This window comes from Microchirus variegatus, assembly GCF_963457635.1.
Source record: "Microchirus variegatus genome assembly, chromosome: 15".
In the NCBI taxonomy this organism is placed as follows: Eukaryota; Metazoa; Chordata; class Actinopteri; order Pleuronectiformes; family Soleidae; genus Microchirus; species Microchirus variegatus.
The window spans coordinates 8,722,837-8,747,425 of record NC_139816.1 but is presented as its reverse complement, the minus strand read 5'-3'; the positions used below and the strand labels follow the sequence as shown (position 1 = coordinate 8,747,425).

The 24,589-nt window shown below is 44.7% G+C and overlaps 1 protein-coding gene across 2 annotated transcripts in view; it reads left to right on the top strand.

Annotated features, from left to right (window-relative positions):
• Positions 1–24,589, top strand: part of dlgap1b (discs, large homolog-associated protein 1b) — a gene marked incomplete at its 5' end in the record, with an annotated part of 59,621 nt that overhangs the window by 28,670 nt on the left and 6,362 nt on the right. For both annotated transcript variants that reach the window (XM_083901662.1, XM_083901661.1), the window contains 3 exons: positions 14,941–15,314; positions 16,297–16,376; positions 22,141–22,553. In XM_083901662.1, coding sequence (XP_083757788.1) covers positions 14,941–15,314; positions 16,297–16,376; positions 22,141–22,553 — 867 coding nt within the window. The remainder of the gene's footprint in view (positions 1–14,940; positions 15,315–16,296; positions 16,377–22,140; positions 22,554–24,589) is intronic.

Genomic DNA, 24,589 nt, shown 5'->3' with positions numbered 1-24,589 from the left:
ATTTGTTTAAATGCGAATATTGTGTCTGTACTGTTGTTGTTGGTGAGTTCAGTTTGTTATATGAACATTATTCCTGAGTCTCTGTGACATATTAGGAGGATTTTATGACCAGTTGCTTTAGATTAATTACGTAATGCACCTTTAAATATAATACATGCAAAATCTTCACAAATAGTGTAGTTCATAAAGCAGAAAGGGAACATGTAAAAATTAGTTTCTGTTTTCATGTTGAAAAAAAATATTGTTGCTTAATAAGACAGATTAAAAAAAATTAAAGGCGCACTGATTTGTTGCAATAACTTTTTGTTTGTAATTCCATGTTGTCACCACTAGAGGGAGCTGTGCGACTACTTATAGAGCCAACCCTAATTGGCTGCTGATGTTTCACTACAGTGACTCATCCCTGTACAATGTGTGTTCCACCACAGAAGAGAGGCTTCTTTTAAGGTTGTTTCTCTGCACGTTATCAACGCAAACAGAGTGGTTTTCTTTGTGTACGTGTGGATCGCAGACACACAAGTGTGTGAGTGTGTGTGTGAGTGTGTCACGAGTGACAGCCGCGCTCTGTTGCCTGAGATCAAACGAGGTGCCCGTGACAACGCTGCTCAGGAATGCGTCTTCAAAAACTCCCATCGATCCCTCCTGCTGCGTTCTCGCTCCTCGGGCTCTATCACACACACACACACACACACATATGAAGTGTTTTCTACTTCCTGTTCTGGCGTTAATTACAGGGACACAGATAAAGCCCTGCCTCGGCAATAGCAGCAGCATGCACCTGTGTGTCAGCGGATCAAAGGTTCCGTCAAGCAGCACCAAGGTGGAATTATTCGACGAGAGAGATGTAAATTAAACACTACTCTGGTGTCATCTGTCTTCCTCTAGACTCCGCCGCTCTCTCTCTCACCTGCCTCACACTGTCATTCCTCTCACTTTGATGGTGCACGAAGAAGGTGTGTTTGACAGGAAACGAGGGCTGGGCCGAGGCATGTGGTAACACACAGGGCCTGCCCCTGTGGAATAGGGAGGAGGGAAAAAAAGGAGTGTGTGTTTCTCAGTTGTGGTTGGCAGCTGTAGCTTAAGTTTTGAGCTTCTTCAGCAATGTGTGTGTGTGTGTGTGTGTGTGTGTGTGTGTGTGTGCTTGTTTGACTGTACAGTCGTCTGTGTGGCTTTCAGTGTTTTGCAGCTGTGGGATCAAGCCCCAACTGGGAGCCTCGATGTGGGTAAACTGTGATTTGGCTATCTCCCTTCCTGGAGGGGAGATAAATCCGAGCCATGCTGGTCGGTGTGTCAGCCGCTCAGTAATTACTTCATCCTGTCACGACTGTCTGAGAATGCAAGCCAGTGGGAACTTGCACTGTCGCTCTTTCATTGACACGAGGAGGGAGAGAAGAGGGGGGGTAAAAAAAAACACTCAGCATCTCTTTGTGTCTCAATGTGTTAGTCATTGCACTCTAAGCATCCGTAGTCTTACTTTCCATCTTTCACACTGTTTATGTGTAGATTTGTCCTTTAAATCAAAAATGTAAACAAGAAAAAAAAAAAGCTCAGCTTGCAATATAGAGTTGTTCACTAGATGTCACCGTATCCTCAGCGTGTGTCCTTCGCTTTCCAAGTGTTGAATAGAAGCCCAAACAGTGGTGTAATGTTGTGTGATCGTAAGTAACCTATGCAGATCTGCACCTGTCACTCACATGTTTCTAATTATCGTGTACTTCCATGACCTGAATAGAGAGAGTGACTTCCTGCCTGTACACGCTCTGGAAGCAGAATCACTAACACTTAATGTGGATATAAATCTGCAGGATTTAGAGGTCTTTGCTCTGCGGCTGCCGCTATATACTAGGTGTTGTTTGTGTTTACTTACGACTTAATTGGTCCCCGGGTCTTGTTATGACCCCTACCCCCCCCCCCCTGCGGTGCTTTGATTATGGCCGTTAACGGAGGGTGGGGTGAAGAGTGGCCGTTTGACACAGGAAGTGTTAAATCGAGGAAAAGTGGCATTCATTCGCTCGAGAAGGGAGCGATTGGAGAGGAGAGGCACAGGGAGGAACTGACAGGGCTACGGCAAAGACAAAGAATGGCTGCGGCATTGCTCTCCTGCTGTCCCCCCCTGCACCCCCCCCCCCCCCCCCTCCACCTCCACCTCCACCTCCTTCATTCTGCAGAGAGAAAACACACCAGAGTTCCCATCTACGGTTTTCCTCCAGGATTATTCCCCCCCCCCAAATGAAAAAAACAAAATTGAGCCCACCTGCTGTGTTTATATCAGGTGGACAGGCGCTGATCTGTCAGGTAGGGCCTTGTACACCCCCCCCCCCCCCCAACTCTTTTTCCTCCCTGTTATATTTTTCCCCCCTCTTCCTGTCTGTGTTTTGGCATCACAGAGACCAAAGGAAAGAAGGATTTCCTCAGCGTCGACTGTGGATGATCCTCATGGCTCCTGCATGCTGGAGCTGGGCAGGGCACTCGAAAGCCCCTGAGGGAACGAAAAAAAAAAAGAGGAGGAGGAGGAAGGTTGAATTAAATCTCCCGACCGAGGACATATTTCTCTGCTTTGTTCTCGTTTACAGAATATTGGGAAGTTTTTGCAGAGTTTTTTTTTTTTTTCCTCTACTGACAGCTTAATTGTGTGGTGGAGAGTTCATGATGCTTTCACTGTTCTGGAGAGAGGGAGGGGAGGGAGGGAGGGGAGGGAGGGATGTTGGAGTGACTCTGAGGAATGGTGCATGGCTGTAAGTGGGTGGTTTTTGGGGGCTGTGCAGTGTGGGAGGCCAGGCCTGAGTGCAAATTAAAGACTTCTCTGTGAAAGTCCCAGACTCAGCTACAGCTACAGTAATGTGTGTGTGTGTGAGTTGACTGAGCCTGTGTGCAAGTGGCCGCCGGGAGGGGAAGACTCCCAGCCCTCCCTTTCTCCCTCCCTCCCTCTCTCTCTCTCTTTTTCAGTTTTTTTAACCAGTCATTAAAAATAAACCACAACTCACCCCGGGTACACACTGAGAGACAGCAAGGAGGGAGAGAAAGAATGCATCTCCTCTTCTTTTTTCTCTCTCTCCCCCCCCCCCTCCTCCCTCTTCCTTCCCTTTTTTTTCTTTAAGCTTTGCTGCTTCACTAACCAAGTAAAACAGGAGAGGAAGAAAAAGAAAAGAAAAGGGGGAGGAGGTTTGTGTTCAAGGGGACTGATTCCACTTTTAAGACGCACACCCTCCTCCCCCCGGGTAAAGAGTTTTTTTTTCTGTCCAGGAGAGAGAGAAAGAGATGAATGGGCAAAGGAATGCAGGAGACAGACGAGTGCTCTCAGCAGGAGAGTGGGAATGTTGGAGAGACTATTGTTCCCCCCTCCCTCCCTCTCCCCTCTCCCCCCACCACACACACACATTTGTGCAGGGGAGTGGATGTAAACACACAGGAAGAAGGGTGAGAAAAGTCACACCTGAGGGACACATCTTCACTTTTATTCTAATATATGCACACACACACACACATATATACATACATGCAGCCAGTGCCTATAGCTGCCATCTCGTCTTTCCTCCTCCGCCTCTCCTTCGACAGGATGTATAGGGTCACAGGGTCAGGACTGGAAACCACAAAAGACAGAATGCGTCAGTGTTAGCCTGGTTCTTGTTCCAAATCCCCCCCCTCCTCCTTTAGCCCCCTTGTTGTACCTCCTACCTTTTCTGTCTCTCCTAACTTTCCGTACCCCCCCCCCCCCCCCCACCACGACTGCCCGCCTGCCTCGTCCCCTCCTCCGTCCCCACATATATAGGAGAAGCCCTGACGTTTGGTTTTGGGCCCAGATGGCTTTAGCATGCCTCTGGCAGCGGATTAAGCCACCAGTGTCTCTCTCTCCCCCCCCTTCTCCATCGTCCATGTGCAAGCGGTCAAGACAAAGAACGTCAAACAGAAAAAAAGGGGGGGAAGGAATGCAAGGGGAGAGGAGGGGGGAAAAAAAAAAAAGAAGAAGAAGCCAGGACTGTGAAACAACACCCGACCCTGATGTTTCACGGCATTCCTGGAAGAGTAAACTTAGAGCGCTTGTAAAAACTGTGCCCCCCGTGCACAGCAGCTTTTTCCTGTGACTTTTTTTTTTCTCTCTCCCCCTGCCCGGTCATTTTATGAATCGAGTTATGAGTTCATCTCTGGAGTGTCGTGGGCGCGAAACAGTGAAAGGAAGAAGAGGAAGAAGTGAACTTTTGACCACATTCTGCTGCATTTATATGTAAATAGCAGCTGCGGCGAGCAAGCAAGTGATCCTTCATGTAATGACACGACCGCTGGCATTGTGTTTGTCGCCCCCCCCCCCCCCCCCCCCCCCCGACACAGGAGACTCGCTCTGTCTGTGCCGTGTTGTGTGTTCCCTAGTGCGACTGCGTCCTGGCGTCCATTACTCCACCGGGCTTGTGGTTGTGTTTTCCTGTCCTCGGCTGTCACTGTGACTTCCAGTCCGTCACGCTTTATCAGGAGAGCCGTGTTTAAAGGCGCCGTATGCAAGAATGTGGCCAAAAACGGTTACTACATTCAAATTCAAACATAACTGACATAACTGCAGCAACCCGTGGTTGCTCGGCAGCTGACACTCTACTGACTGCAATGATTGGTAGACGGCGGTAGGTGGCGCCACATGCCAAAACATGATTTCAAAACATAAACATGATTTGCAGCCTGCAAAATATTTTTTTTAATGCAAATATTTTGTCTGTACTGTTGTTGTTGGTGAGTTCAGTTTGTTATGTGAACATTATTCCTGAGTCTCTGTGACATATTAGGAGGATTTTATGGCCAGTTGCTTTAGATTTATGACATAATGCACCTTTAAACACTTAGAGACGTTGTGGCGGCAACATTGCAGTGTTGTTGTGGTTATTTTTAGTTTAGCAGACGCAGGATTACGCTCTCTCGCTTCCTTTTCAACCATCTCCATATGCTACCGTTCAAAGGTTTGGGGTCACCTATACAACTTTTTGTGTGTTTTCCATTAAAAGTCACACTTTTATTCATCAAACGAGTTGTTACAGAGTTACAAGATTATAAATAATGACTTTTATTCAAAATAAAGAACCAGCTAAACTGTTTCCAGCTGTGCTAGCATAACTATGCTAACGCGATTAGCAAACACAATGTACCAAATAGGCCTCTGTACACCTATGTACATATTCCATTAAAAAACAGACATTTGCAGCTACAATAGTCGTTTACCACATTAACAATGTAACATTTAATTTTATATTCATTGAAATAAAAAAAATAAGGACATTTCTAAGTGACCCCAAACTTTTGAACAGTAGTGTATATGTGTGTTTCATATTATGACATGATGTAATCCCTGAGAATGATGTCACCGCTCAGTCACAACTCCAATTTTCATTAAATGATCACCCCCCCTAGCTACGTGATTTAGCTTTTAGGTATGCTATGACTTGTAGCTGTTAGCTGTGCCCGGCACATGTGTGATGTGTCACTGCTCTCGGTGAGCGAGCGTGACTCCACTCGACTCGTGTACGGTTCTCAGCGAGGTCGGTGAGCAACACTGTGGGAAACGAGCACAGTGAAAGCATGCGTGAGATTGTGTGTGGGCGTGTTAGCTTTAGCGTTAGGGCTAATGCTCCGGTTTATGCCCAGCGAAGCAGATGGAATTTACAGGAACTGAGGGAGGGGGGGGGGGGGGGGGGGGGGGGGGAACGGCACAGAAGCAGCAGGAGTTTATCCCTCCACCCTATCCCTTCTCTCACCTTCTTTTTCTTTCTCTTTCTTTCTTTTGTTTAGACAGAAACAATATGTGGTAGTGGACTAGTCTGGGGCTAAAGAAGCAGCGGAGAACAATGGAAGTGGCTTAAAGCTGTCACAGGATGGTTCTTGTCAAAATAAATAAGTAAATAAATCAACATTTTTCCGGAGATTAGCGCACACACATAGGAACTTTCTTCATACCAAAATCCTGTATAATTACACCTGGAAATACCATCTAAATCACATGTTTCAAACTCAAGGCCCGGGGGCCAGATGTGGCCCGCCACGTCATTTTATGCGGCCCGCGAGTGATTAATTGGTCTTAAAAGTCTGTGATAAAATACGTCTGCAGCTGCTTAGACACTGAAAGCTAGCTTTATTGTGGCATCTATAACAGGGGGGTCAAAGCCATTTTCACTGAGGGCCACATCAGCATAATAGTTACCCTCAAAGGGCCAGATGTAACTGTCATACAGAATAAATGTAACTAAATGTAAACAAATATAATCAAGTCAAATAAACGTAACTACTCTGTAACATATTGCGAAATAACTTTCTGTATTTATTACTGATTTAAGTTACAAATGTGATGCATTATAGATGTAACCTGGTCCGCGGTCACTTTGCGGGTAACACAACCGCCATGCATTGTGGGAAATGTAGTTTATGGTCAAGGCACGCCTTATAGCAGCATAGACCTATTTTAACACAGATTTCTTTCGACCAATTAATCACTCGCGGGCCACGTAAAATGATGTGGCCCGCCACATCTGGCCCCCCTGGCCTTGAGTTTGACACATGTGATCTATAATAATGCATCATATTTGTAACTTGAATAAGTAATAGAAAGTACAGGAAGTTATTTAGCAATATGTTACGGAGTAGTTACCTTTAGTTTACATAATATTTGTTTACATTTAGTTCTGTATGACAGTCACATCTGGCCCTTTGAGGGTAACCATGACGCTGATGTGGCCCTCAGTGAAAATGACACCCCTGGTCTAAATGGTGTTGATACAATAATTTGATATTTTAGGGTAATATTATGTCAGTAGCATATTTTAAAGGAGACATGGCCGCATGAAATGTGAGCCTTCGAAAGTTTGTTTTTGTTATTTCCCCCATCCCCTTTTTTTTTCCTCTGTTTTTTAAACATTCAATACGTCTCCATGCCGCCTGTCACTGATTGACAGGGACGAGGAGAGCGTCAGGGCAATAAAAGAGGAATGCAGGTAACCAAGGCTGTCTATTTGAACTTGGAACACAGGAAAGTGGGTTAAGTGAAGTGAGTCTGTTGCCTAACAGGGAGCAGCTGCCTGCCAGATTTAGCGGCGGCGGCGGCGGCGGCTGACAGTTGTAAACACGCTCTTATCGAGTGATCCAGGAGACGCAGGCCTGCCAGAGCAGTTACCCACTGTTGACACGGGTTCCTGTCAAAGGTGGCACACTGAGCACACACAGTTTTGTTGATAGCAGCGCTGGCCCGAGGACACAGGACACAGAGGCATATTATTTATCAAATGTGTTTTTTGTGTGTGTGTGTGTGCTGATATTACACATACACTTGTGTGTGTGTGTGTGTTTCAGTGCGGGGACAAGCGATTGCGTTTAAATGCAGCAGGATGTTGTTTACAACCGTGGCCGCTGGAAACGTTTCTCACCAAAACACCACTCGCGTGTGCTAAATATACTTCTTTAAAAAGCCCTCAGACTGCCACCTTCCTCTCTCGTTGCCACACACACACACACACAGTGAGCTATTGTGTCTGAGAGACTTCAGGCATCTGGAGAGCAGGAACCCTCTCCCGGCGACCTCTGACCCCTGCTGGCTGAGAGTCGTCGAGTGAAACACGAGGTTTCTCTGTGAGGCCTTCAGGTGACTCAGAGGACTGTTAAACTGCACTATTGTGTGTGTGTGTGTGTGTGCGGTGTTCACAGTTTACGGCATCTCTGCTGGTCATTCCCATGAGTCAGCTAGTCAGTAGTTTTTGTTGTTGTTGTTTTACCATGTTGAATTGATATTAGGTTATTATTAACTTCATCTCCAGGTAGCTCTAGTGGGAAAACACTTATCTTCTTCTTTTTGCCTGCTTCATTTTTGGCAGCTGATGTAAATTTTTGTCATTTTTGGCACGTGGCCGTTAGCATAGCCGTTAGCTATGAATGTTTTTAGCACACCTTAATTGTTTTTACAGCCCTATCTATTTGATGTCGCCTCACTTCATTTTATTAGCAACTCAAAAGTGTTGTTCACTCTGTGTTTTCCATTGTGTTATTGTTTTCTTCTAGACACCAGCCTAAGTGACTGCTGTCATTTTTCAATAGGTACATGGTTGCAGGTGACATCTGTAGAGCTGCAACTAACGATTCTTCTTGATGAATCGAGTAAACGTTTGGGACATAAAATGTCAGAAAACGTTTAAAAAATGAATTTCTTTGTTGTATGGAGCAAAGAAAACAGGGTGATGGTGACTATTAGTATAGAAAATGTCAAGTTATTTCAAGATATTTTTGTTTTTTGAAGAAAGTCAACTCACTGTCAAATTGCATCAGGGCAATTTTTTGAATAAAATCACCTCATTGTCAAAGTGTCAAAATAGTCACATTTAAGACGCTGAAACACGAATCATGAAAAAAGCTTCAAACCGATTAATGGATTATCAAAATAGTTGACGATTAGTAAAGTAATTGTTTCAGCTCTAGACATGTGTAAACGTCCGTTGGCCCTCTGGTTTGAGGTAAACAAACACTTTATTGTGAAAGAGGCTTAAAAGTACTAACATTTCTGAAGTTCCTCAACCTTTCTTCTAAGTATGTTGGAGATCCTGCCTTCAGTTGAAGTCAAAACACAAAGTATCTTTTAGTTTGTCCATTGTGGGCTATTGTACTGCACCTTTTCCAAAGTGTTGTAAATGAACATTCACATTCACTAAACCGTTGAGAACTTGCCGAGAACAGGTTTCTTCCACCGGAAGCCGTAATTGCGTCGTTCGACTGTGTGTGTTGTGTTGCGTTGTGTTGCTGCTGCTGCTGCGTTGTTATCCACATGAGCAAACACGCTCCTCATGTCACACGCTGTGAAACGTGTCGGCTTGTTTACATCCCATGACCCCGTTCCTGGCAACGCGGTGACGAGCCTCTTTGACAGCAGTCCAAGTTAAAAAAACAGGTTGGTAGAGTTCAACGTTTTTTTTTTTTTCTTCACCTGCACAAAGCTGACGCCTCAGGCCCTGAAACAATACTAAATGGTCATTAGCAGCAGCAGCAGCAGCACAGTGGCACGTTCACCGTCGCCTTTCCTACGTGCAGATCGCCTCATGCTGTGTATTCTGATTTCAAGGCTTGTGTTCAGGCTCTGCTGTGTTGGCTGGTTTTTTTCGGGTGGGCGAGTGTCAGTGCAGCTGCGGTGTATTTTGTCAAGGTAAACAAATGGCGCCGAAAACGCCAAGCCTCCCTACTGAACTTCATGTTGCGACGTGTCGCCATGGCGACGCCGAGTTCACAAAGGGGCTCCAGCTGGTTTCCTCTGCAAGCGCGCGCGTGTGTGTGTGTGTGTGTGTGTGTACGGACAACGGACAAATGGACAGAGATGGAGCAGACGGAGCTGGGGCAGCAACTCTGATTTACCCTCCTCCTCCTCCTCCTCAGTCATGCTTCTGCTCTTCTTCTCTGTTCCCTATTCTCTGACCGACCCTCATCCCAAACACTGTGCAGCTGGGCTCAGCTGTCAACATCCCCAGTCCCCCCCACCCCCCCCCCCCCTCCTTTATTATAACCGACCGCCCTCTTTTCCTGGACCTTTGTATTTGTTTGGACGGTCGGTGGTGGATTTGCCCTTGGCCCCCGCGCGGGGGAGCTCGTTCCTGTTAGCAGAGCCTCTTTTTTCTTTTTTTTTCTTTTTTTTTTTTTAAAGCGAAACCGTCTGCTCTTTGAAGTGGCCTATCGCGCACAGATTGGAGATTACAAAGCAGCAGCAGCGCAGGCTGCCTTCAATCTGTCCGGTAATGTGAACACGATGGTCAAATAAAGGAAATGGCTTACACCTATGCAGACACACACACACACAGGGATACGGTGAGCCCCAGATATAGACGGATAAACAAGTGTGTTTTTGTTCTGAAGGCCGGTTGAAATGAATGTCGACTTTGCTTTGTCTCATGGGAGTGAAGAGGGCTTTCTTTGATATTATCAAGTCCATAGGTGGGGAGGGGGGGGGGGGGTGTGGTTAGCGCTCTGCCAAGAAGAACTGCTATTCACACCGACTTTGTCGGCATGGGACTTTTGAAGGGTTTGTCAAAAGAGGGATTTTTTTTTTTTTTTTTGGCAAAGAGCCCACGACGACCGAGTCATTCACAAACTCGTCTCTTCTTCGGGATGACAATGCTCGCAGCGGGGCTGCACCTACTGCCTCTCTGTGAGGACGCCGGAGAGATGAAATTCCACAACCCCACTCCCCATTAAGTGAGGAAGTTCATCCCACTCTTTGTGGAAGAGATGTCTCTCTCTCTCTCTCTCTCTCTCTCTCTCTCTCTCTCTTATTCTGCCATCAAAGGCCACACTAACCTGATATTATGGTGACAGCGACGCATTTCTGTGTGGTCCTCTTTAGTCGAGTATCAGAGAGAGTCTTCCACATTCTTCCTTTAAAGGTGCATTATGTAATACATCTAAAGCAACTGGCCGTAAAAAATCCTCCTAATATGTCACAGAGACTCAGGAATAATGTTCATATAACAAACTGAACTCGCCAACAACAACAGTACAGACAAACTATTTGCACTAAAAAAAATATTTTGCAGACTGCAAATCATGTTTACGATTTGAAATTGAAAATGTTTTGGCATGTGGCGCCACCTACCGCCGTCTACCAATCATTGAGTTGAGCAACCGCAGGTTGCCAGTTATGTCGGAACCTAAAAGACCTCTGTATTTTTGAATTTGAGTGCAGTAACCGTTTTGGGCCACATTCTTACATACGGCGCCTTTAAATTGTTAATATACCAGTTTAACATGCAGCAAATTGTAAACAACTGGCGCCACCTACCGCCGTCTACCAATCATTGCAGTCGGTAGAGTCTCAGCTGCCGAGCAACCACGGGTTGCCAGTTACGTCAGAAAACGAAACCTAAAAGGTATTTTGAATTTGAATGTAGTAACTGTTTTTGGCCACATTCTTACATATGGCAGCTTTAAGGGATCTGGTGGAATCCTGCATCGCATTCCAACTTCATTCTGTCCTTGACTGTGTGTGTGTGTGTGTGTGTGTGTGGGAGGTCCCGGAGCACTGTGTTGTTCTCTAATGTTTTCATGACTGTGAGAGACTCTATCTGTTGGCTTATCGTCTTTTTTTTTTTTTAGTGGAAAGTCAGGCCCCTGCGTCTTATCAGGACACTTGTTTTGCTCCTCGCTAGAAGTGTTTTCATTTTGTTCAAAGTGCGATGATGGTGATGGTGATGATGATGATGATGATGCAAACCCTTTCGCAGCAGTCGTTAGAAACCCGGGGGATCGCGACGCTGTTCCAAAAACAGCCTGTGATGGATGGATGGAGTCGATCAGTGGCAGGAAGTCTGTGGTCGGCCCTTGATGTGGAAGAGTTTGAAATGCTAAGCTGGTTTGTGTCAAGCGTTGTGTTTGTGCCTCTTCAGGCTCACATGTGCGCATGCTCTTCAGCGTGTGTGTGTGTGTGCATGTTCTGACTCTTGAGTGTGTTTACTTAACCTGTCTCGCCAATCGAACGCCTCACCCCACCTCCCCGTCCTGTCATTCGCCCCCTCGCGGTGGCATCTAGGTGGATTCTCCGGTTTCATGCCGCCCTTTATCGAGCAGATGAAGAGGATGGCGTGCCCATAAATGTATACGTCGAACAGGAACACACACACCGATGGACAGACACACACACACACACTAGTGTGACTTTGAATGACTTGAGGGGATAGAAGCTCTGAAAAGGAGCTGACATTTGATCCTTTGAACCTCTGTGGCTGATAGGGGCAGGACCTCACCCTGTGTGTGTGTGTGTGTGTGTGTGTGTGTGTGTGTGTGTGTGTGTGTGTGTGTGTGTGTGTGTGTGTGTGTGTGTGTGTGTGTGTGTGTGTGTGTGTGTGTGTGTGTGTGTGTGTGTGTGTGTGTGTGTGTGTGTGTGTGTGTGTGTGTGTGTGTGTGTGAGCGCATGTGTGTGCTTTTTTGTTCTCTAATTTTGCTAGTTTGCTTTTTTTTATTTCAGTTCAGTTTTAGTTCATTCAACGAATGTACTTGTAGATGTTGAAAATCCAAATAATGGATGATTCTTTAACCTTTAACACCTGCAGCTAAATCAAAAGTAAAACTTCAAATGGTCTGTATTCCAGAATGTAGTTTTGAATAAAAGGAAGCTGAAATTACAATTCAATACATATACAAATACAAATACAATTCAGTTTAGTTTTGCGTAGTTTTTATTTAGTATTTTCTTTTTTTCAAATTGCCGTTTTATTTCAGTTAAAGGTGCCCTATGTAAGATTGTGGCCAAAAACGGTTACTACACTCAAATTCAAAATACCGAGGTCTTATAGGTTTCGTTTTTCTCCGCCGTTTTCTCGGCAGCTGAGACTCTACTGACTGCAATGATTGGTAGACGGCGGTAGGTGGCGCCACATGCCAAACCATGATTCCGAAACATAAACATGATTTGCAGTCTGCAAAATAAATTTTTTAATGCAAATATTTTGCCTGTACTGTTGTTGTTGGTGAGTTCAGTTTGTTATATGAACATTATTCCTGAGTCTCTGTGACATATTAAGAGGATTTTTACAGCCAGTTGCTTTAGATTTATTACATAATGCACCTTTAACCCTTTAACTTTAACGCACCAAGAAAAAAACAAAGGAAAAATTATTTCTTTGCATTTTATATTATTTTATTATTTCTATTTTATTTACAATCAATATTTTTATAGATTTTTTTTATTAGACCCTATAGTATTTCAGATACAGGCCTAGACCAAACGGTTGAGACGTCTGTTCATAATAAACCTGGTTTGCATAATTCATAAAGTGCATTTATCAATGAGATATAGTGACTTAAAGTGTGGTCGACCAAACGGTTGAGTAGTACATTAAAGGGTTAACTAAATAATTTTGTAACTGCGAGTTTTACTTTTAGACTTAGTTTTCATGAACTATAATAATAATAATAACCCTGGTGACCTTTCTTTAGATTAGCCCCTGGTTGTCACTCATGTTCACCAGACATCCAATGAAAAGAAGACAGTGGTGCAAATCACAGCATGCTCAGGATGGATTTGGCAGTAAGTCCCTTCATATATCCGGTGTCTCACAAAAGATATACGTGTGACGTACGGCTGTACACTGAAGTCATTTATTCAGTCCTTTCTTGTGGTTAGGGTTTCGCTGCCATCAAAGACTTTCATATTAGCAACTCTGATCTCGTCCCAACGCTGCATTCGGGACGTTCTAGCTTGTCAAAACCTGACTAGACGTCGTCCAATCACTGCAGGCCGAGGCAGGAGTGAGGGGTGGGAGGATGACTCTGACTAACCTAGAGGATGAAGTCAGCCCTTTGTTGTTGGGGCCTCCAGTATGTTGAGGCCTCCCTCTCTGTAGCCGTCAGTGAGATGGCAAGAGAAGCCAACGACACCGGCGCTCTTAATGGTTTAAGACACGGCTGGGTGGGCGTGGTTGGCAACAGTTGTCTGCCCGGTTCAAAGAGCAGCCATCGCCGCCGCGATACGATGTTTGTCTTTGGTAGGGATTAAAGAGAGCCAGGAAAAACCCCCGCCGTCCTACTTTTTACAGCGGCGACCTAGTTTTGACGGTGGCACCGGGGAGAGAGAGAAGGAGATTCCGAGGCATAATGTCGTTTAAGAGGTGGCTGATGTCGCCTTTCTTTCTTGAGACAGACCTTAAAAAAAATTATCCTTTTTTTTTTGTATCTGAGGGCATATTTCTATAGAGAGACTTCCAGACTTCTGACTCAGGGTTGTGTCAGAGGCTCCATTGTCTGGGCAGAATTGGTAACCTGAGAGACGGCGAAAAGGAGAGCACAGGCAGACAGAGATAGCGTGCTATTGATCTGAGCTATGCTTTTATTTATTTATTTATTTATTTATTTATATATATATATATATATATATTTCCTTGGATTTAGCACAATTGTGGTTTTTTTTTATATATATTATTCTAAACCCTCCAGTTTCCCTTTAAAATATCGTTCCACTCAACACAACAACAAGGGCTATGTGCAGCACAGTTACAGTACGGTACAGTAGTGCTCAGAGGGCTTAACCATCTAGATCAGTGGGTCAAGTGGCTGACGTGCTAATCCCGTTACTAGATGAGGCTGTGATTTGTTAAACTTGGCCCTAATCTACTGTCCATTTTGACTTCGACACACACGGACCGATGTCTTTTTGATGACGCCATATGTTTCGAAATGTGCCGTAACCGCGTGGATGGAGCATATGCTGTGCTTTTGCTTCACAGACGTCTGCTTCTAAAAATGTGATATGCTACATATACGGCTGTGTTTTTTTGCACACAATGACAGTTATGACCAGGAATTCCTAAAAGAAAACAGCAACCAGGGAAGAAAAATCGCGTATATATGTAAACGTTGCCTCGCCAAAATAAAAGCATAGATCGGGAAAAACAAGCTAGCACTCTTCTTTGAAACTCTGCCACGTCCAGTTTTTAAAAAGACGCGAATGACGCCATGTTTACGCGCAGCGACACCGGAGTCCAGGCACCGTTTACCAGCTAGCTCCGTTAGCTGCATTAGCTCCTTTTAGCTACAGTCGAACTGGAGCGGTCTGTTTATTAAACGAAAAGAGCAGCGCTACAAATAACCAGCGTACCTGTGTACTGCGTATGTGTGCCTCTGTTTTTAAAGTTTAGCGTTACTTTACAGACTCATTTTAACAATCCGGAGTCACGTAAAGATGACGTCACACGCGTCTTTTTCCGGTCAGTCGTCATGGAAACGTTGTGCGTTAACGTTGACGCACTAGCTAAAACAATCAGAAATCTTGTCTTAATCATGAAAAAAGCTTCAAACCGATTAATTGATAATCATAATAGTTGACGATTAATTTAGTAATCGGTTAATGAATAAATTGCTAGCGTCTGTCGTGCACGACAACACAAGTAGTACAGTTTGATAGATTATTTTTCAAATCCTGTCTCGTCCCTCTCTTCTTTCGCTCTCCTCCAGTGTCATCATGCATCACCACCTACAAGAAGACGCCTCCCCCGGTCCCGCCGCGCACCACCCCGTCCAAGCCCTTCATATCCATCACGGCCCAAAGCAGCACCGAGTCCGCCCAGGACGCGTACATGGACGGCGGCTCGGGCCCCCGGACGGGCATCAGCTCCCAGCCGGGCCTGTCCAACTCCACGGAGAGCATCGACAGCATGAAGGCCCTGACGGCGGCCATCGAGGCGGCGAACGCTCAGGTGCACGGCCCGGCCAGCCAGCACGTCACCAACAGCACCATCACCATCACCGCCTCTGCCGTAGCCCAGGTCTCCACTGACAGCAAGGCCCAGAGGGAAGCCCTCCGCAAGTGCCTCTCCATAGGGATCCAGGTGTGTGGATCGTGCAATGGAGGTTATGTCATTTATACTACCGTTCAAAGGTTAGGGGTCACTTAAAAATGGCCCTATTTTTGGGGAAAAATCACTTTTTTTCAATGAATATAACATTAAATGAATCAGAAATACACTCTATACATGTGGTAAACAACTATTCTAGCTGCAAATGTCTGTTTTTTAATGGAATATGTACATAGGTGTATAGAGGCCCATTTCAAGTGTTCTAATGGTACATTGTGTTTGCTAATCGCGTTAGAAGACTATTGGATAATTAGAAAACCCTTGAAAACCCTTGTGCAATTATGTTAGCACAAGGGTTTACTCACAACGATTACAGAAAACTTGAGGCAAAAACTCTGCCTCGAGTGTTAATTCCTATCTCGCGTGGCCTGTTCAGCGCGGGGATCATTGTTCCACACGGACGGTTTTAGCAGACGCACACCTCAGAAAATGCTTAAACAAGAAGCCAGCAAGTTGCTGTGTAACCACTGTAAACTACGGCAGGCGTAACCACAACAGCACGTCCTCAATGATTCAGCATCTGAGCCCGGAAGTATCCAGTTGCTAATGCTAACGCCCCCGGCACATGCTAATGTAAACATGGATGTTAGCTGATTTAATGTAGCTTACTGGGGCTGCGGCTATGGAATATTTTTGTATCAGGAAAATTCTACTGATTATGCCTCGATTTAAAATATAAAATAAATATATCATTTTTTATTTTTAAAAAATATATTAAAACTATACATATTAAAATAAATAATAATACTTTTGCATTTTGAGTCATTGATTAATTAAATACATTAAAAGTAATTATTTCTAATCTTGTCAATGTCTTGACTTAACTCTTTTGATGAATTAAAGTGTGACTTTTAATGGAAAACACCACAATAATTAAGTATAGGTGACCCCAAAACTTTTTGAACGGCAGTGTACACTTGATTTCTCACAGTGTCTCCCCCTCCTCTCCTCTCAGGTGGACCCGGAAGAAGAGGGGCCGACAGAGGAGCAGTCCAAATTCCAGTCAATAGGAATTCAGGTGGAGGATGAGCGATGGTGAGTCGAGAGAACGAGTGGGAGGTTGTCAATGAAACTGGATCTTCTGATGGGGAGGGATGAGGCAGAGATAGCCTGAGCAGGAAGAGGAATTATTAAGGGTGCAACACAAGCTTTTTGCCCCCCCCCCCCATTTGCACTGGGGGACAGCTGCTGTTGGAAGAGGTTGGCGTCAGATCCCCTCAGCCAGGGGGGCCCCAAGTGACAGCTGGGCCAGAGGATGTGGTACAGGGAACATGGAAGGTGGTGTGTGTGTGTGTGTGTGTGTTTGTGTGTGTTTGTGTGTGTGGGGGGGGGTTGGGGTGAGTTGACAGCCATCTGTTGCTGCAGTCATTGTGATGCAGGCTACTTTGAGGTGGTGTGTGCTTGTGAATGCGAGGGAGGGAGTTTTATTGGGAGGTTTGTTTAGACGTCAGTGAGCGACGCGCTGTGCCGTCTCTCTTCCTGCAACAAGCCTCCGCTCTGAGACTCTTTAGCTCCAGACGACTAATCGAGGCCTCCGCTCAGCTGGGACACACAGACATTTATGGCTTCTTTGTCTGCTTTTCGTTTTTTTTTTTTTTCGCCGTCTGTCAAAACAAAGACCTTCTGTTTTGGGGGCGAAGGGAAGTTTAGCCACGGCGTTACGTATGTTTTTATTTTTTTAATGTGTGCTTGTGGAATTCAAAGAGACATCACCTTTAATCAAAGGTCACACAGAGGCCTGAGTCCAGCACTTTTTTCTTTTTTTTTGGAGCACACACACTTGTACAGTGTCAGAGAATGTGAGGGGCTTTCTGAAAGGGGGGGGGGGTGTGTAGGTCTCAGCTGACTGACCAAGCACTGAGTTTCCTGTCGTTGCCAAGCAAAATATTAACTCATCCACACACTTTCTGGTCTTCTGAGGGTTGGTGTTGATGCTAATGCGGCACTCTGCGTTGCCCTGCTTCATGTTTGGAGTAGGTGGGACAGTATTTTTGTTGGTGCATGATTGATTGTTTACCTGTTGGCGTGTGTGTGTGTGTGTGTGTGTGTGTGTGTGTGTGTGTGTGTGTGTGTGTGTGTGTGTGTGTGTGTGTGTGTGTGTGTGTGTGTGTGTGTGTGTGTGTGTGTGTGTGTGTGTGTGTGTGTGTGTGTGTGTGTGCCTGGGAGGTCCAGGCATGCTTGCCCCTACATTACATTTCCAGACAGTGACAGCGCCAAACTCCTACAGCCTCGCTTCAGTGCCCAAACTGCCTTGAGTGTGTGTGTGTGTGTATAATATGTGTGTGTTCTTGTCTTTCTATGCTTGTGTGGACCAACTCCTGGAAAAAACACCTTTTTCGTGGGGACATTTTTCCTTGTGGGGACATTATGCCCCGTCCCAACAAGGAAATGTGGTAAAGGTGTCTGTGTGTGTGTGTGTGTGTGTGTGTGTGTGTGTGTGTGTGCGTGTGTGCGTGTGTGTGCGTGTGTGCGTGTGTGTGTGTGTGTGCGCGCGTGCGTGTGTGTGCACGCGTGCGTGCATGCTCTTGTCTTTCTATGCTTGTGTGGACCAACCCCTGGAAAAAACACCTTTTTCGTGGGGACATTTTTCCTTGTGGGGACATTATGCCCTGTCCCAACAAGGAAATGTGGTAAAGGTGTGTGTGTGTGTGTGTGTGTGTGTGTGTGTGTGTGTGTGTGTGTGTGTGTGTGTGTGTGTGTGTGTGTGTGTGTGTGTGTGTGTGTGTGTGTGTGTGTGTGTGTGTGTGTGTGTGTGTGTGTGTGTGTGTGTGTGTGTGTGCGTGCGTATGCAGCATTCTCGGGTCATAACCTTGCTTTTAAGTGAGGATTAACTAGCGTACACAGTGTAACAGAGCTGTTCAACTCAACTTTACACCGTTCAGACCTGTACGCTCACGTCGCAGTATGATTTTCACAGTATGATCTTGTAAGTATAGTCGAAAATTTGAGTAAAAAAAAAAAAAAAAATTGGAGTAAGTAATTGGACAGATTATTTTAGGACCCTTGCTTTATTTAAGATTTGGGAGTCAGTGGTCAACAGGTGGCTTTGCAGTCACAGGGCAGTGTGTAGTGACAAAACCATGTGCACAAGCATCTTGAAAAGTCAATTTAAAGCACAGCTCAACCTCGCCTGTCTTTGTTTATGTCTCGTTTGACTGAATCTCTGTGTCGTAAAAGAGTTGTTGCCGCACGTGCAGCTTTTAAACGTCAGTTTCCAGTCAACCGAAATAGTGCTTTTTCTGCAGTTTTAATTGAACTGTGAGCAGATATGTTGCGTCATGCTTATGACATTATGTAAATAAAGCATTGGCTCCTCCTCCTCCTCCTACATTCCTTCCTTCATATATTGGTTCCTTTTGTCTCCTCGCCTCCAAATTTCCCTCTTTGGTGTTCTTTGGCCTCGTGCCTGATACGTCTGTCTTTCTGTCTGGGGCCGTGTTTGGCCTTGCCCGCCTCTGCCCCTGCAGGAAGTTGTTAGCGGGCCTGATAGAAAGCAGGCTGAGGTCATTAGAATCGAACACCTGCTCGGAGGAGTTACTCTTTAACTGCTCTCCACACAAACACTCACACACTTTGCAGAGTGCCGGCGCGTACACATGAAGAATAGACACACGGTCTTTTTGATCTCCACCGAGCCGCTCCCTTGTTCTTGCTCTCTTTTTTTTCTTTTCTTTTTTTTTTATTCCCTGTTCATGGAAGAGGGGAGATGAATGAGAGAATGGAGATGAATGAGTGAGTGAGTAAGAGGTTGGAGGTTGCGTTCCGGGGATGGAGCTGTGATCGTGTGTGTGTGTGTGCGTGCGTGTGTGTGTCCTGCTGCAGGCAGGTCAACCTGAGGTTCATGTGCTGGAGGACAAGCAGCTAATGGAGTAGCAATCACACTCCTCTGACAGGCGGAAACATCGTTAGCTCTTACTAATTTGCAACCTGTTAGTCAGACGCTGCATCAAAGCAGACGTGACTAATAATCGGATGTGGTGTAGGAGAATGTTAAAGGTGCCATATGTAAGAATGTGGCCAAAACCGGTTACTACGTTCAAATTCAAAATACCGAGGTCTTTTAGGTTTGGTTTTCTGACGTAACTGGCAACCCGCGGTTGCTCGGCAGCTGAGACTCTACTGACTGCAATGATTGGTAGACGGCAGTAGGTGGCGCCACATGCCAAAACATGATTTCAAAACATAAACATGATTTGCAGTCTGCAAAATATTTTTTTTTTATGCAAATATTTTGGCTGAACTGTTGTTGTTGGTGAGTTCAGTTTGTTATATGAACATTATTCCTGAGTCTCTGTGACATATTAGGAGGATTTTATGGCAAGTTGATTTAGATTTATTACATAATGCACCTTTAAATATTTTATTAGCTTAGTTTAGAAGCTACAGTGAACCATAGGGGGTGGGTCAAAATGTCGTTTTCTGATTGTTTTCTGAATCATTTTGGTTTGCAAGACATTTGAGAATGTCGTCATTTCCAGGTTTGACAAACACTGATCAACGTTTTTTTCACGAATTGACAGATTAATCGATTACGAAAATAATCGCTAGCTGCAGCTCTAGTATCGTTATATCGTCGTCCGTTCCTTGTACAATACGTTATATGTCGATACGCCAGTCGATAATATCGATATTTTAATTAACAAATCCACGTTCAATACGTAGACTTTATGCACTTTGTTCTCTAGAAGTAAAATAGAAGTATAGTAAATTGCTGATGAGTAAATCCTCTATAGGACGTTTTGTTTTCTTCACATGGACAAATATCGTAAGGTATCGTTCTATGATTGTCTCGCAATATATCGATTATCACAGAATCGTTGTATCGTGATATTAGAGCTGATTATTTTCATCATCGATTAATCGCTTGGTCCATAAAATGTCAGAAAACGTTTGTCAAACCAGGAAATGATGAAGTTTTTGAATGATATCTTTGTTATATGGAGCAAAGAAAACAGAAAATAATCACATTTAAGAAGCTGAAACAATCAGAAATCTTGTTTTAATCGTCAAAAAAGCTTCAAACCGATTAATCGAGTAACTGTTTCAGCTCGGCGTGATATTATCCGTATCGTATCGGCACTGTGCATCGCGTCTTGCGCCACGTTGAGTTGTAATCTGGCAGTGATTAGACTACAGGTTTGTCCAATCTAGCACTCCATTCATTACTGAGGTGGCAAGCTGCTCTATAGAATGCAGCCAATTTATGTGATGATTTGATTTATTCACACGAGCGTGTGTGTGTGTGTGTGTGTGTGTGTGTGCTGTAGCACGTAGCTTGGAGAGAACTTGGCTAAGGCTGCGCCAGCAGTGTCACAAAGCATCTTAGTCAATTGCAGCACTGCACGCCGACCTGTGGGGAAGGATCCCAGGTGTGTATGTATAATATATGTGTGTGTGTGTGTGTGTGTGTGTTCCATTCACCAGCCCTCAAAAACAGGGTTTGTAGGTATGAGACACGACTGCATACTCGGCTGCTTCTGAATGAGCCAGGTGACAAAACACGCGCGCAAAATACAAAAGGTATTCATCGCAATCAGCGTCGAGATCACTGTGATCTTTCCGAATATTCCAAAACGTGTGCGTAAAACGCTTTTATCTACGCTAAAAGGAAGCTGCTGGTATTACTATACATGTGGCTGAGGAAACTTTTCAATATTAAAGGAGACATATTATGCAAAATCAACTTTTTTTAAAAAATCATTTTAATACTTATATTTGGGACTCTGGAGGCCTTGGGAGTAGGCAGTAAGTGTGAAAAAAGATGACTCAGTCATGTTTTTGTGGTCCAAAACTCGCCATGTTGACTTCCGCACTCATTGCTACGTCACAATGAGACATTCCTTGAGTTGAAAATCATCCTAAATCCTGAAATCAGCAAAGTGTTCTATTCTTGTTCTGCACAGTGCAGCACAGAGTTCTACACAAACGTCCAACCTCGGAGGATTTACGCAGACGTGGAAAGTAACTAAATACATTTACTCAAGTAACTGTATTGAACACTTTTTTGTGTGTATTTTGTATTTTTTAAGTACTTCCTTGAGTACGTATTGCCTCAAGTATTGTACTTAGTTACTTTATAAATCCTATCCGTTACTGAGTAAAAATAAAAATTCAGCACAATGAAGACCTACAGGAGGGAAATATACACCAGAACCAGACCAATGATGATGTGATTAGCACCAGCACTGGCGTGTGAACACATAGATACGCAAAGTAACTAAGCAACTTTTACTTAAAGTACATTACAAACGAACTACTTTTTACTTCTACTTGAGTAATATTTCATCAAAGTATTGGTACTTTTACTTGAGTACCATATTTCAGTACTTTTTCCACTTCTGGTTTTACGTGTCCAGTGGATACATTTTACATAATCAACGTTTTTCCGAATGCTAACTGCTGTTAGCTGCCTGAGCCTCTCTGACGTAGTTTCCTGTGCCTCATTTGCATTTAAAGAGACAGGCACTCAAAACCGAGCGTTCTGAACAGGGTTGTTTTGGCAGGCTAAATCAGCAATGGTCTGTCCAATCCAGTTTGTTTTTTTGCTCAATTTTCCTACGTTTTTCGCCAGTATTGACGTGATCATACTGTGAAAATCATACTGTGACAGTGTAAAGTAGAGTCGAACACTCTGTGCGCTAGTTAATCCTCACTGAAACTGCTCTGGTGCTTCATCTTTAAGGTATTTTGACCAAAGCATGTCACTGACATGTTCAGTAGGACACCAGGGAACTTGTAGAAATAGGGTATAATATACCAATAATATACAATCTAACTCCTTGATGTCGTCTCTTCCCAGTTACCGCAGGATGACTCGCTCCAACAGCGTCACCACAGCCGTGCAGGCCGACCTCGACGACCCCGCCGACGCCTTAGACCCGCGTCACTGTGCCACCATGCCGCGCCAGCACTCCCGCGACGCCTCGTCTTCCTCCACCGTCAGCATCCAAGGCTCGGGGAACCACTACCACGCCTGCGCCGGGGACGACTACGGCGACGTGGGCTTCGACCCGTCCATACTGCCCCCGCCGGACCCGTGGATGGACAGCGTGTCGGAGCCGGAGGCGGACGCTTTGGAGGCCGTCAGCAGGTCGGTGTGCCCGCGCGACGGCCGCTGGTTCCTGAAGCTGCTGCAGGCCGAGACGGAGCGCATGGAGGGCTGGTGTCGACAGATGGGGCAGGACGAGATGGAGAATGAGCTTTCTGATGAGAGTGAGTGGAATTATAGGGATCTTGAAGGCTACATTCATGGTACTTCATTTCCTGTTGCGGACAGGCCTGCTCTCCACACTACCCTGGTGCTCTTTAGAGCCCTGAAAACAGAGTCGTTAGACCCCTTAGAACACAGAGCATTTAGGCTGCTTTTTTTCCATTACTGCACTACCGTTCAAAAGTTTGGGCTCACCTATACAATTGTGTTGTGTTTTCCATTAAAAGTCACACTTTTATTCATCAAAAGAGTTGCAAAATGAACAGAAAATATAGTTTTCAAGGGTTTTCTAATCATCCAATAGCCTTCTAACGCGATTAGCAAACACAATGTACCATTAGAACACTGGAAATGGGCCTCTATACACCTATGTACATATTCCATTAAAAACCAGACGTTTGCAACTAGAATAGTCGTTTACTACATTAACACTGTATAGTAGTGTATTTCTGATTCATTTAATGTTATATTAATTGAAAAAGAAGTGTTTTTCCTTTTAAATTAAAAGACATTAATAAGTGACCCCCAAACACATTTTTGTAAAGCCTGAATATGTGACCTATAAACACACGCCCCCAGGATGTCCATATAAGGACTTGTTTATTATTCCCACAGCAAATTAACATGGGTGCACCTGAGGCACAGAAAAAGCTGGGGCTACATTTTATTTTGAAAAACCCGTACAAAGTACCTGTGCTTTGAACTTTTTTTAAGCAAAACTTAAAGATGCCATATGTAAGAATGTGGCCAAAAACGGTTACTACATTCAAATTCAAAATACCGAGGTCTTTTAGGTTTCGTTTTCTTAGGTGGCGCCACATGCCAAAACATGATTTGCAGTCTGCAAAATATTTTTTTTAATGCAAATATTTTGTCTGTACTGTTGTTTTCGGTGAGTTCAGTTTGTTATATGAACATTATTCCTGAGTCTCTGTGACATATTAGGAGGATTTAATGGCCAGTTGCTTTAGATTTATTACATAATGCACCTTTAAGCAAAACGACCAACTGAGGTGAGGTGAAAATCAGCGCTCTCTGTTTCGCGCCGACGCGAGTAATGCTCCGTGGAGCCGAACGGTCACATGATATGCACGTTTAGGTGTGTTAGTGCAGGCTCGGTTTACGCCTGTTCTCATATGGATATGTGGTCGTGTGGATGTAGCCCAAGTCTCTCCTCTCTGATTTTTGAACCACAATAGCTGCTTGTTCGCTTTCTCAAGCCCTCTGGCCTCCACAGAACATACCGTGCATACTTATCAATAGGCAGCTCCACATCTGCCCCTCTACATACAGCGTATAAGGAACACTGTTTTCTTTCAGTGCCTCTCGTCTAGTCTAGGCAACTATTTCATTTTAGCAGGGCACGTGTGTTTGTGCTCATCTGATTGTTTTAACCGCAGCCTCAGGCGGTAAAGGTGTGTATTTGTACCTGTCCTCGCCGCACACAGCTGATTCCACGTCTCACCCCCCCCCCCCCCCCCTCCAAAAAAAGAACCTGTCACAGAGTTGTTGTTATGCTTCCAGCGAGAGATTCTCTCACAGAACGGGAGACGGAGGCTGTCTCAAGGTTATGTTTTGCTACACACACACACACACACAGACACACACACATCTCCTTGAGGGGTTTGTGTCTGTAGTGCAGATTCATTACTACCCCCCCCCCCTCTCTCTCAGTTTCAGATCCCATTCTCTTCATGTTGAGTAATGTGTGCATTGACAGTTCCTCTCCATAGGGGCCATGTGAGTCAATAAGAGTGACCGGTGCAGTGGAGTGGAGTCAGGTTTTTTTTTTTTGTTGCAGGCTTAAATATCACTGGTCTTGTATTGGTGAAAGAAATCACATATTGGGTTCTTAAAAATGTGCTTGGATTGGACAGAAACTAGATGCATGTAGGTGTTCTGCAGATTCCACTGATTTTTTTTTTTTTTACTGATTCTGTGTAAACGAGGGTTGTTGCATCTCCCGCTCTGTTGCATCGCTAATGCGATAGCGGTTTGCAACATGCCTGCAGTGCGTGGCTCGCTGTGAGTAATTGCA